Below are 11,635 nucleotides of genomic sequence, written 5' to 3'. Positions count from 1 at the left end.
CCCGCCCTGCCCCAGCTCAGGCTGAACCCCGTCCCTGTGCACCCCTGCCCCTTCCAGCACCCTCGGCCCAGCCCCAGGCCCACCACTGCCCCTGCCATTTCCTGCACCTGTTGTCCAACTCCTGAACAAGGCGGTCCCAGCTCCAGGCCGGCCTCAGCCCAGCCCGTGCCCCAGACCCCTCCCGCACCCCAACTCCTGCACCAGCCTCTGCCCCTCCAGTGTCCCCAGCCCAGCCCCAGTCCCGACGCCTGCCCCCGCCCTTGCTCTCCCTCCCCTCCCCACCCCCTCCCCCCAGCTGCTTTCCTACAAGTCACGGGGGCTGGTTTGCTTTGGCAGCCTCTCTGCCGCCAGCAGCAATGACCTCTGGAGCTGGGAAGTCCTAGACGGGGGTGGGGGATGGGGACCTGGCCCGGAAAAGGCAGCATTGAGTGCTGAGGCCCAGGCCAAGTGGCCGGAAGTGTCCAGAGGCAGATACACACTGTCCCGCATCAGACACCCTTGGCCAGCAGCCAAGAGTCATCCACGTCAGACCCCAGGGCCAGATAAACACCCAGACACACAAGGATCACCAGCAGACACCCGCCTGCGGACAGCCATGCCCTCAAACACAGTCAGACCACAGCTGCTCACTGCAGATGGGCCGTCCCCGTACAATCGGACCCACCCGCTCACCCCTCGCACCCCCTGCACTCAGAGCCACAGCCTCCCACAGGGGGCCACACTGGTGCAGCCTTGGCACTGCGCAGCCCCTAGCCTCTCCACCTCTCTCTCCATTCATGGCCCTCTCTCTCCTTCCCTCATCACCCCCCCTGACACCGGCTACCAGTCTGCTTCCTTGGCTTCTGCTGGCTCCCTCGAAACTCTTGGTCCCCGCTGAGCTAATGACTCCCCAGACCCCAACACATTAATCAAGTATCAAGTGGCTGCACCCGCTGAGCCTTCAGGCAGGCGCTGAGCCTGGGACACTGCCACCATCTTATCCCCGAATGTGTGTGGAGAGGCCCTGCTGCCTGCCCTGGAGGGCCAGTCCCCAGGAAAACTGAGGCTCCTGAATCTGGAGAGGGTGTAGAAGGTGACTGGGCTCACGAGAGAGACTATGAAGCAAGTCCAAGAATCTTTATTTCATGAACAAAACTACTTGTGTAAAGAGAGACGAGGCTGAATGGGCCCCTTTCGAAGTGGCCACAATCCAAGGCTGGTGAGAGACGGCGGGTTGGGCTGGGGTGAGAGTGCATCACAGGGAGAGGAGACCCCAGGTCCAGCCAGAGGAAGCAGGAGGGGAAATGTCGCTGGGGGTCGGAGTGGGTCCCAGAACCCCCTGTCCCAAGCTGTTCCAGCCCATCATAACCCTCACCGGGCGGGGAGGGGGCAGAGAGGGGCTGGGCCCCAGTAGTGCGTGTCCAAAGCGGCCAATGTGTGCAAATCAGCAAGAAAGAGGGGTGCGGAGCCGCTGCCCCCACCTCACCGCCCCCTCCCAAACAGGCAGCAGAAGCAGGCATGGGGGCAGCGGCAGTATTGCTTTACCCATCATGCACGGCGCGGGCGGGTGATGGGGCAGGAGGAAGAGGCTGGATTCGGGGTGTGAGCCAAGCCCCCTGGCCCTCTCCCACCCTGGAGGCTCCATTGGCAGGACTTTGAGGCTTGTGGAGGCCCAGGAATAGCCAACCCCCATTGGGGGCAGGCTGTGCCCGGATGTTCCCCATTAGGGCTGGCTCTTCCTTGAGGCGGAGCCCACGGCCTAAAGGTGAGGGAGACACAGGGCATCAGGCACCTAATGGCTGACACCTCCCAGGCCCTCCAGCCCCTGCCTGCCCAGCCACCTTACCAGGGCTATTCGGCCACCTGGACGCCCGTACAGTTCTCTTTGCTTTCTGAGGTGATGGCCAGGTATTCCGAGCTGTGGGGCCAAAGGTCAGGGGTACAGCAACCCCAACGTCACTCTGGCCCACCCCCCGGAGGCCAAGGAGGGTTGAGGTCTCTGTCCCAGGTGCACAGGGCTCCAGTCAGAGAGAAGAGGGGGCTGGCTGGCTGGATCCCAGGGATCCAAAAGAAGCCCAGGCTGGGGCTCGGAGTCCTGAATGTTGAGGGAGGAGGTATCTGGGGGGTTAGACTCCTGGGTTCTAGCGGGGAAAGGGGTTGAGGGCCTGGAGTCTGAGTCTGAGGGAGCAGGGACTGGGGGGTTCAGATTCCTGGGTCCTGGGGGGGAAAAGGGCTAGGGCCTGGAGTCCTGTATCTTTGGGGCAGAGGATGCTGGGCCCAAACCCTGGGTCCTGACAGAAGTGGGGGCTGAGAGTCTGAGGGGGGAGGGGCTGGGACCTCATCCCATCTCTGACACCAAATGGTCCCCTCCGGGGACGACCAGCAGATGGCGCCCTGGGCTGCTCCCCGGCCCACCTCCCCACTCAGCTCATGCTCCCCTCTGGGAAGCGCTGGCTGTCCTGGGCCGCCTCTCCCCCTCCTCAGCGACCCCACTCACGCGTTCTCTTGCGCAGCAGCCTCCGTGGCAGCGGCGATCTTCTTGTAGCAGTAAACCATCTCTGCCACGAACCATATGGTCAACACCACGATGAGCAAGTACATCATGATCTCGGACACGATGGACGCCATGTCTCTGTTGGCTGCAGGGGCCGGGCACGGTCAGGTGGCAGCCTGAGTGTGCCTTGAGCCTGCTGTGCAAGCTTGGGCAAGTGGCTTGACCTCCCTGGTCCCGGTCTGCAAATGAGGCCAGGCTGCTTCCCTAGAGCCATCGTTGTTACTGTGATTCTCAATAACCAGCCTTGGATGGGCTTCGGGATCGCCCTCAACCTGCCTCCCTGTGTAACTCGAGGGTCCTCTGTGTCATTCAGGTGGCTGTAGGTGCCCAAGAGCTGTAGCTCTACAAGGAGAAGACTCAGGTTCAAATCCTGGCTCTACCACTTGCCAGCTGTGTGACCTTGGGCAAGTGACTCAACCTCTCTGGGTCTCAGTTTCCCCATCTATAGAAAGTGGAGGGCTTCCCTGGTGGTGCAGTCGTTAAGAATCCACCTGCCAATACAGGGGACACGGGTTCGATCCCTGGTGCAGGAAGATCCCTCATGACGCGGAGCAACTAAGCCCACGAGCCACAACTAGTGAAGCCCGCGCGCCTAGAGCCCGTGCTCCACAATGAGAGAAGCCACTGCAATGAGAAGCCCACGCACCGCAACGAAGAGTAGCCCCCACTCGCCGCAACTAGAGAGAGCCTGAGCGCAGCAACGAAGACCCTACGCAGCTAAAAATAAATAAATAAAATAAAATCCCCAAATAAAAATAACAACAACAAAAAATGATTTAAAAAAGTTGATAATCACAATATCTCTTTCATGGGAGTGTTGTGAGAATTAAACAAGCTCTAAAAATCCTTAGAATAGTACCTGACATATACATAGCATTTGATACATGTTTACTATTATTAATATTATTACTGTCATTATTGGGGCAGTACAGCACAGTAGTTAAGAGCAGGGGCTCTGAGACCAGACTGTCAGGGTTCAAATCTTATCTCTGCCTCTTACTAGCTGTGTGACCTCAGGCAAATGACTCCACCTCTCTGGGCCTCTATTCTCCTTCTGTAAAATAAGGATGATAATACTCATGCCTTCTCACAGGGTTGCTAGGAAGAGAAAACGAGTTAACATCTGTAACATGCGTGGATGTGCCCACAGTCAGCACCGCATAAGTGTTGGCTATTCGCTGACGTTTTCTGGAAACCCTCTATCCTTTCCGCAGCCCTGGCTCTTGCCAACACCAGCTTCCTTTCATTGAGCCTAAATTTAAACTGTAAAGGGAGCGCGTTCAGCCACGGGACCAGAGCGGAAGGCCACTGTGGCGTCCTCGGCCGGATTTCGCAGGTGTCCACTCCTCATCCCTGGCCCCCTCCTTCTGGATGGTCAGGATCTCATTCTCCCCGCTGTTCCCATGTGGTCTTCCTCCCCTGGGAGTGGGCACTTTCTGCTGCTACACCTGGTGCAGACGGCACCAATGTTTTCTGGACCACAGGGAAGCGGGGGTGCAGGGCTGGATGCTTCTCCCCTGCTTCCCTGCAGGAGGAACTGGGGACAGGGTTCCACACCTCAACTGTTTGTTCGTTCTTTCACTCCAAAGTTACCATGAATGTGTCCCATGCAGTGAATGCATGCTCTCAGCCAGGATCTGTGCTAAATTCTTTACCTGAGCATCTCTCTGACTCTTTGAAACAACCTCAAGGATAGAGACAGTCCAGGCTTCCCATGTCAGCTGACCTCCGGAAGCACACTGAGTTGAATATATGTTGGATAAAGCTCAATCATCGGAATTCTCACCCCTGCTCCTGGAACTCAATACCCAAATGGATTTAGATAATCTGGTATCTCCTGCTCTCCCAATCAGATTAGGACAGTGACAGGTATGGCTCTGTAGCCCATTTGCAGGACAAGGTCACTGAGGCCCAGAGAGGGCAAAGTGCTGGGCAAGGATGCACAGCCAGGACTGCACTCAGAGCCAGGATTCAACCCTAAATGTAACCGACTGTAGGGTCCAAGCTCTTATCTGCTCTGGAAAGCTTCCCCAGCCAAAGAGAAACTTGGAAATGGCTGGGATATGTCCAGCGTAGTCTCCATGGACCCACACAGACATCTCAGGAGGTGGGACTCCTCCACTTTACAGATGAGGAACTGAGGCAGAGGGGTCACACTGAGGGGCAGAGGCACCTTCTCTAGGGAGACCTCTGATTTCTTCAAAAACCCCAAATCTTCTGAGAGCTTCACCTGCCTGCCCACACAGGCAGCCCCCAAATCTGAAGCCCAGCCTCCACCTTTGCAGGCCGGATGTCTCGTCAGCCTCAGCGACCGCTTCACCTCAACACCTGCTCCCTTCATACTGGGTGTGTCCAAATAGAATTAGCCAGCTTGTCCCCAGCTGCCAGCCCCATCCCTGGTAGGGGACCCCCAGGTGCTTCCTACCATCTTCTGCACCCCTGCCAGGTCAGTGAAGGTCTCACCACCAGCGCCCACTGCCCCTCATTTGGAAATGACTCAGTTCATTGCTGAGGGGTCATTACAAGGAGGCAATAGAGACTGATGGGTAGTGTTGATACTGCAGTAAGACAGTGGATTACAATAAAAAAAGAATATAGCACGGCCAGTGATGCTAACAATAAAATAATATCATGGGGAATGAAAAAAATACTGCAGAGTGATATGTAATGTTAAAAATAGCAATGCTGGGACTTTCTTGGTGGCGCAGTGGTTGAGAGTCCGCCTGCCGATGCAGGGGACACGGGTTCGTGCCCCGGTCCAGGAAGATCCAACACGCCGCGGAGCAGCTGGGCCCGTGAGCCAGGACCGCTGAGCCTGTGCGTCTGGAGCCTGTGCTCCACAACGGGAGAGGCCACAACAGTGAGAGGCCCGCGTACCACAAAAAAAAAAAAAAAAGCAATGCTGGGACTTTCCTGGTGGCGCAGTGGTTAAGAATCCGCCTGCCAATGCAGGGGACACAGGTTCGAGCCCTGGTCCAAGAAGATCCCGCATGCTGCAGAGCAGCTAAGCCCATGCGCCACAACTACTGAGCCTGCGCTCTAGAGCCTGCCAGCCACAACTACTGAGCCCACGTGCCACAACTACTGAAAACTGCGTGCCTAGAGCCCATGCTCTACAGCAAGAGAAGCCACCACAATGAGAAGCCCGCGCACCACAACGAAGAGTAGCCCCTGCCCGCCACAACTAGAGGAAGCCCGTGCACGGCACTGAAGACCCAACGCAGCCAAAAATAAATAAATAAATAAATAAATAAATAAATAAATAATAAATTTATAAAATAAAATAAACTTAAAAAAATATATCAATGCTACAGTATGTTGTCACTTTGGCAGTACATGTACTAAAACTGGAATGACACAGAGAAGATTAGCATGGCCCCTGTGCAAGGATGACACGCAAATTCATGAAGTGTTCCATATTTTTTAGCGGCCGTAATAACTAATGACAAATTCATGGCTAGTGATATATAAAATAAAAGTTTCTTTAAAAAAAATACTACAGTATGATTGGTGATGATGAATTTATACCAAGTAAAAATTTTAAATACTACAATATGATTGATAATATTTTAGAATACTATAGCATGGTGGCTAACGATAAAAATGTGATAATATGGTTGATAACATTAAAAATACTCCAGTATGATGGATTATGATAAAAAGTTATACGTCTGCTAATGTGAAACAGTATATAGCATATAGTATAATATAAAATACTACACTACAGTGAGTAATGTTAAAAAAGTAGTACCATAATGTGGTGGATAAAAAATACTGGGGTATGGTGGAGGATGCAGAAAATACAGGCTCTGGGAAGATAACAGAAAGAGTTCTACATTACGTAAATATAAGAACACAGGCTCTGGGGGACTTCCCTAGTGGTCCAGTAGTTAAGACTCTGCTCCCAATGCAGGGGGCCCGGGTTCCATCCCTGGTCAGGGAACTAGATCCCTCATGCCACAACTAAGAGCCCGCATGCCGCAACTTAAAAAAAAAAAGAACCCACACGCCGCAACGAAGATCCTGCACGCAGCAACGAAGATCCCACATGCCACAACTAAGACCCAGCGCAGCCAAATAAATAAATAAATATTTTTCAAAAAAAAAAAAGGAACACAGGCTCTGGGAGGCAGTATAATGTGGTAGATAACGTTAAAAAACAGAGACTCTACTAGGTCACAGGTGTGCATGAGCCCAGCCTCCACCACGCAGGTGAGGATGGCATTGTGAGCAAGGGCTGAGCCACAAGGTGGAAAGAACCTGGATGCCTGAAGGGCATCGTGGAGCCTCCCCACTGCCTGACCCTTCACCTCAACACAGATTTGAGAGATAGGACTGACAGAGATTTTGTTAAACCACAGTATTTGGGGTGTCTTTGTTACAGCTGTCCCCCCAACTCATGAGGGCAGGGCTCCATCATCTACATCCATGGGCGACTGCCCACCCAGCATAGTGACCTATGCCAAAGAGTCGCTCAGACATTTCTCCTGAATTGAATTCTGCTGGATCACTTTGATAATACACTTAAAAATGCTAATTATCGGGGCTTCCCTGGTGGCGCAGTGGTTGAGAGTCCGCCTGCCGATGCAGGGGACGCGGGTTCGTGCCCCGGTCCAGGAGGATCCCGCATGCCACGGAGCGGCTGGGCCTGTGAGCCATGGCCGCTGAGCCTGTGTGTCCGGAGCCCGTGCTCCACAACGGGAGAGGCCACAACAGTGAGAGGCCCGCGTGCCGCAAAAAAAAAAAAAACAAAAATGCTAACTATCAAAAGAAACCCACAGGCTCTGGCTGACAGAGTATAGTGAATCATGCCAAGAACAGAAACAACAGTCACACGGGCTTGGCTGGGTTCAAATCCAGGTCCCAGCTCTGTGACCTTGGCCATGTAATCTTACCTCCCTGAGCCTCTATTTCCCCATCTGTAAAATGGGGATAGGAAGAGCCTCTACCCCACAGGGTGGGTGGGAGGATTCAATGATGGACTCCATGTAAGGCGCTAAAGCCAGCACCCCTCTCAGGGAAGGGTGGGCCAATGCACGTTGCCCGTGATGAGGTGTGTGCACTGCAGGTCCCTCGGGACTCACGTGCCCTGCTCTTTGGTGGCCCAAGGTCTGGGATACCTCCCTGACTCTCTAAGCCAACGGGCCATAGGGCCCTGGAAAATTCCAATTTACACCCAATCAGAAGATAGTTCAGGAAAGGGGTTCAAGGCAGCTGAAGCCAAAATGATGAAATGGTTCAACAACACCTTATATCTTTGCTGCTCGGTGTGAGCCCAGACCTGCAGACTTGGCCTCGCCTGAGAGCTTATTGGAGATGAAATCCTGGGCCCAACCCAGATCTGCTAAGTCAGGATTGACACATCAGCAAGACTGCCAAGTGGTTCGTGCACACAGTCAAATACGACGAGCACTGCTCTAGAAGACGCTCTCCTATCTCCTGCCCGACGTGACAGTGGGAGGCAGGGCTGAGGCTACTTGACAATCAGACGCACCACCACCATTGCCCCCGTGTGCTGAGGCCCTGCTGTGACAGACATGCCCTCAACTGACACCCAGCATCTCGCTCAATCCTCACCACCTCCCTGGGACATAAGAATGGTTCCAACAACACCAGGAGAGGCAGATACTATTATCATCCTGTTTGCTACAGGACGATCCTTCGGCTCAGAGACAGGGCGGTACCCGCCTGGAGGTCACACAGCGCAGGTGGCAGAGCTGAGTTATGCGCCCAGCACTTCCACGGGACAGGCCCGCTGTGACCTCCCCGTGGCTGAAGGGAAATGGAGGCCGGAGCTGGACTCCAGGAAGGAGATGCTACTCCCCGCCCCCGCTGCCCAGGCGCGGAGCCAACCCGTCCCCTACTCGCCATCTGTCCCTCCATCTGGCTGCCCATGGGCCTGACTCACCTTTGTTCACCACCTCAAGGTGGATCTTTTTGACGACGCTGGTGTTGTGCTCGTAGTTGTCAAAGAAGAGCAGGCGGTACACGTGGCACTCGTAGTCGCCCGAGTGGTTGTAGGTGACGTTGGTGATGAAGATGGACAGGTCCTGCAGGTCCTTGGTGCCCCGGCTGCCATTCCACACCACGCGGCCCTCAAAGCGCTCATCCTCCTCCAGCTGCAGCACCTCGTTCTCATAGCGCAGGATCTGGGGGCAGTGGGGGCGGGGTCACTGCTGGGCCACGTCCCCCACCAAGACCTCTATTCTGTCCCGAGCCCTGACACACACACATGCTGACACATGCGTTCCTCAGTTATCCGCCCAAGCCCCCACACAGCATTCCTGGCCTTCATTCTCTACCATTCTTCCCCAGCCCCCAGACACGCTCCCCAGGCGGGGAGAGAGGCAGACTGATGCCGGCTGCTGTAGACCCCAATTCTCCAGCAGGCCCTCAAAGTTTATGGCGCCCCCTCATATGTAATTCAAAATACACATAGAAAAAAAGGAGGTCAAAAAAGTTCTGTTTCCTTCTATGATGACCATCTGAGACATTTTTGCTCGTACTAAATAATGGCAATGACATTGATTTTGTGCCATGTGCCAGGTGCAGGAACTCAATCAATCCTCATGCAAACCTCAGAGCTGGAGACCACCTGCCCCCCATCTTTACAGAGGCAGAAACGGAGTTTCAGAGAGGCTCAATGACTTGCCCAAGGTCACCAGTCGGTCATGGTGGAGCTGGAATTTGGATCCAGGTCATCAGTAATAGCACATTATTGCAAACAACCAACCAACCCCTACCAGAACCCTGCCCCCACCAACTCCCACACAGACGCCCACCCTCCACAACCCTGCCAGGCTCCCACACACCTTGACAAACTCCTCTGTGCCCTTCTGGCGGAAGGTCCACTCCGTGAAGGTCTCGGCAGTGGTCTCGCTGCGGCGCTTGCAGGAGATGCACAGAATCTTGAAGGTCATCCCATACACGGCCTCGGTCTCTGAGTCCACCTCCACACAGCCTCCCCAGGCTGAGGACACTGCAGGGACAGCAGGCTCAGGTCGAGCCAGGGCACCACCCATCACCCTTGGCAATGCCAGGCTCGCTGGCTGTTAGTTCTCGGGCCCCTCGGAAACCATCTGTTTCCCCTCAATAATGATCAGGAATGGCCAGAACCAGATACTGAGCCTGGCCCTGCCACCTGCTACGTGCCCTTGGCAAGTCCCTCATCCTCTCTGAGCTTCAGTTTCCCTCTATGAATGATGAGGGAATCGATCGTCTTTGCTTCTGGAGGTTGCTGGGCAGGTTCTTTAGGGTAGGTAAGGTTGCAAGGGGTCTGGCACACAGGACACCCCCAATCAACAGGGCTGTTACTGTGGTCAGTAGCTCAGAGTCTTTGCTACCCAAGTACCCCTTCTTCAGAAGGCCACTTGCCCAAAATACTGCAGCGTGTAGGTGGTGGGACCAGATTTCCAGCTGTGTTAGAAGTTCAAGGTGGCAGTGTCAGTTCTACCATTATTGCTCTGTAAGACCAGCCAGCCCCAGAGAAATGGGTTGGGAGAAGGCAAGGCCTGAGAAGGAGGTGGGCACGGGAACCAGGGCAAACCCACACTCCAGCCCTGCTCCCCAGTCCCATAAGTTCCTGTCGTCCACCACCACCCCCAAACTTCTCCCTCAGCCCCCTCTGCTCCCAGGCTCCTCAATTCCTGAAGCCAATCCCACCTCCTATTAGCTTCTCAAAACTCTCAGAGCGCTTTCCTGCCCCAGGTCCTTTGCACCCTCACCGGATTCCAGTCCGTTTGAGTCCCTCCTCCACATTCTTACCTGCCACCTCCTTCCTGCTCACTAGCTAATGCTCTGTCTCTCCAGCTCCGGGGCTTTTCCTTTGGCCCTGATTCTTTCCGCTGTTAATCTTGGGGTTTTCTGCCCTCCTCCTCTGCTGTCTCTCTCCATCTCCCTGAACGCCTCTTTGTCTCCCCCTCTTTCTCTCTCTTAGGAGTCTCTCTAAAGGTCCCACCACTTTGTGTCCTTTTCCCAGGCTCAGACACGCTCTCCCGGCCTCTCGCTCTCTCACTCCACCTCTCCCTGTCCTTTTTAAACTCCCATCTCTTCCTGTGTCTACCTGTGTCTCCATCTCTTTCTGCCTCGCTCAAGTTTTTCCTCTCTCCACCCTCTCAGATTCTTAACTCTCTCTCCTCAATCTCTCTCAGGCACACTCTGCATCCCTCTCTCTTGGCGCCCCCCTTACTTCCATTTCTCCAGTCTCCCAGCGGAGCGCTCAGGAGTTCTTCTGTGTCTCTCGCCCCTTCCTTCCGTCTCCATCTCTCCCAGTCTCTCCTTCTCTCCGTCCCAATCTCCGGGCGCCGCCTCCACCCCCGTCCCAACCCCCACCTCCCGCGGCTGTGGGTGTCACATTGCAGCCTGCGGGGCTCCGGGAGCAGCTGACTCCGCGTTTCCTCGCCCCCGGCTGGGCGCCCGCAGCCACCAACCTGTGCCAGCCCGGCCCCCGCCCGCTTGCGCCCACCCGCACCTCCGCGCCCTCCGGAACCCCGCTGCCCGCGCGCACAACTTCTGAAGAGGACTTAGCCGGGCCGGGGGATGGGGTGAGGGCGGCCCCCGCCCGCGGCCGGGAGTCCAGCGCGCGAATCCCGCCGCCCGGCCAGTGCTCCAGCTGTGCCCCCCGTCGCGCGCGCCCCCAGCGCACTCACCCAGTGCCGCGCCGACCACGAAGGCCAGCAGCGTCCCCATGGCTGCGCTGCGCACGCTGCGCCCCCCTCCCGGGCCGCTGGTATTAACAGCGGGGCGAGAGGCGGCGGGACCCGGCGGCGGTCAGAATGTCCCCGGGAGCGCGCGGGCGCAGCAGCTGCGGCTCTGGGACCGGCGAGGGGGGGAGGAGGGGGGGCGCGGCCCCCCCGCTCCGGTTACCGCCGGGGGCCCAGCCCCGGAGCCCGGTGTCCGGGCATCCCCGCCGCCGCGCGGGCGGCGGCCGCTGCTCGGGCTGTTGCGCTGGCGCGCGCAGCCGAACACATTCGCCAGGTGCGCGGACCCCGGCCCCGCTCCAGCTCCGGCGCGCCTGGGCGCGGGCCGCGGTCTCCTGCGCACTGCAGCGGCGGCGGCAGCGGCCACGGGAGGGAGGAGGGAGAGGGAGAGGGAGAGGGAGGA

General features: G+C 56.3%; 1 protein-coding gene across 1 annotated transcript; it reads right to left on the bottom strand.

Moving 5' to 3' along the window:
* Positions 1-1,102: 1,102 nt before the first annotated feature.
* On the bottom strand, positions 1,103-11,354 carry SCN1B (sodium voltage-gated channel beta subunit 1). The gene is made up of 6 exons (XM_007470970.1): positions 11,182-11,354; positions 9,346-9,512; positions 8,442-8,682; positions 2,477-2,618; positions 1,826-1,897; positions 1,103-1,738 (listed from the first exon to the last, which is right to left on the bottom strand). The coding sequence occupies exons 1-5, from the start codon at positions 11,219-11,221 to the stop codon at positions 1,831-1,833; spliced, it is 657 nt and encodes a 218-aa protein (XP_007471032.1). The 5' UTR covers positions 11,222-11,354; the 3' UTR covers positions 1,103-1,738; positions 1,826-1,830.
* Between the last annotated feature and the right edge of the window lie 281 nt (positions 11,355-11,635).

This window comes from Lipotes vexillifer, unplaced genomic scaffold (genome assembly GCF_000442215.2).
Source record: "Lipotes vexillifer unplaced genomic scaffold, Lipotes_vexillifer_v1.1 scaffold182, whole genome shotgun sequence".
Taxonomy (NCBI): domain Eukaryota; kingdom Metazoa; phylum Chordata; class Mammalia; order Artiodactyla; family Lipotidae; genus Lipotes; species Lipotes vexillifer.
Note: the sequence above shows the minus strand (reverse complement) of the source record. Positions and strands in the feature narration are given on the sequence as shown.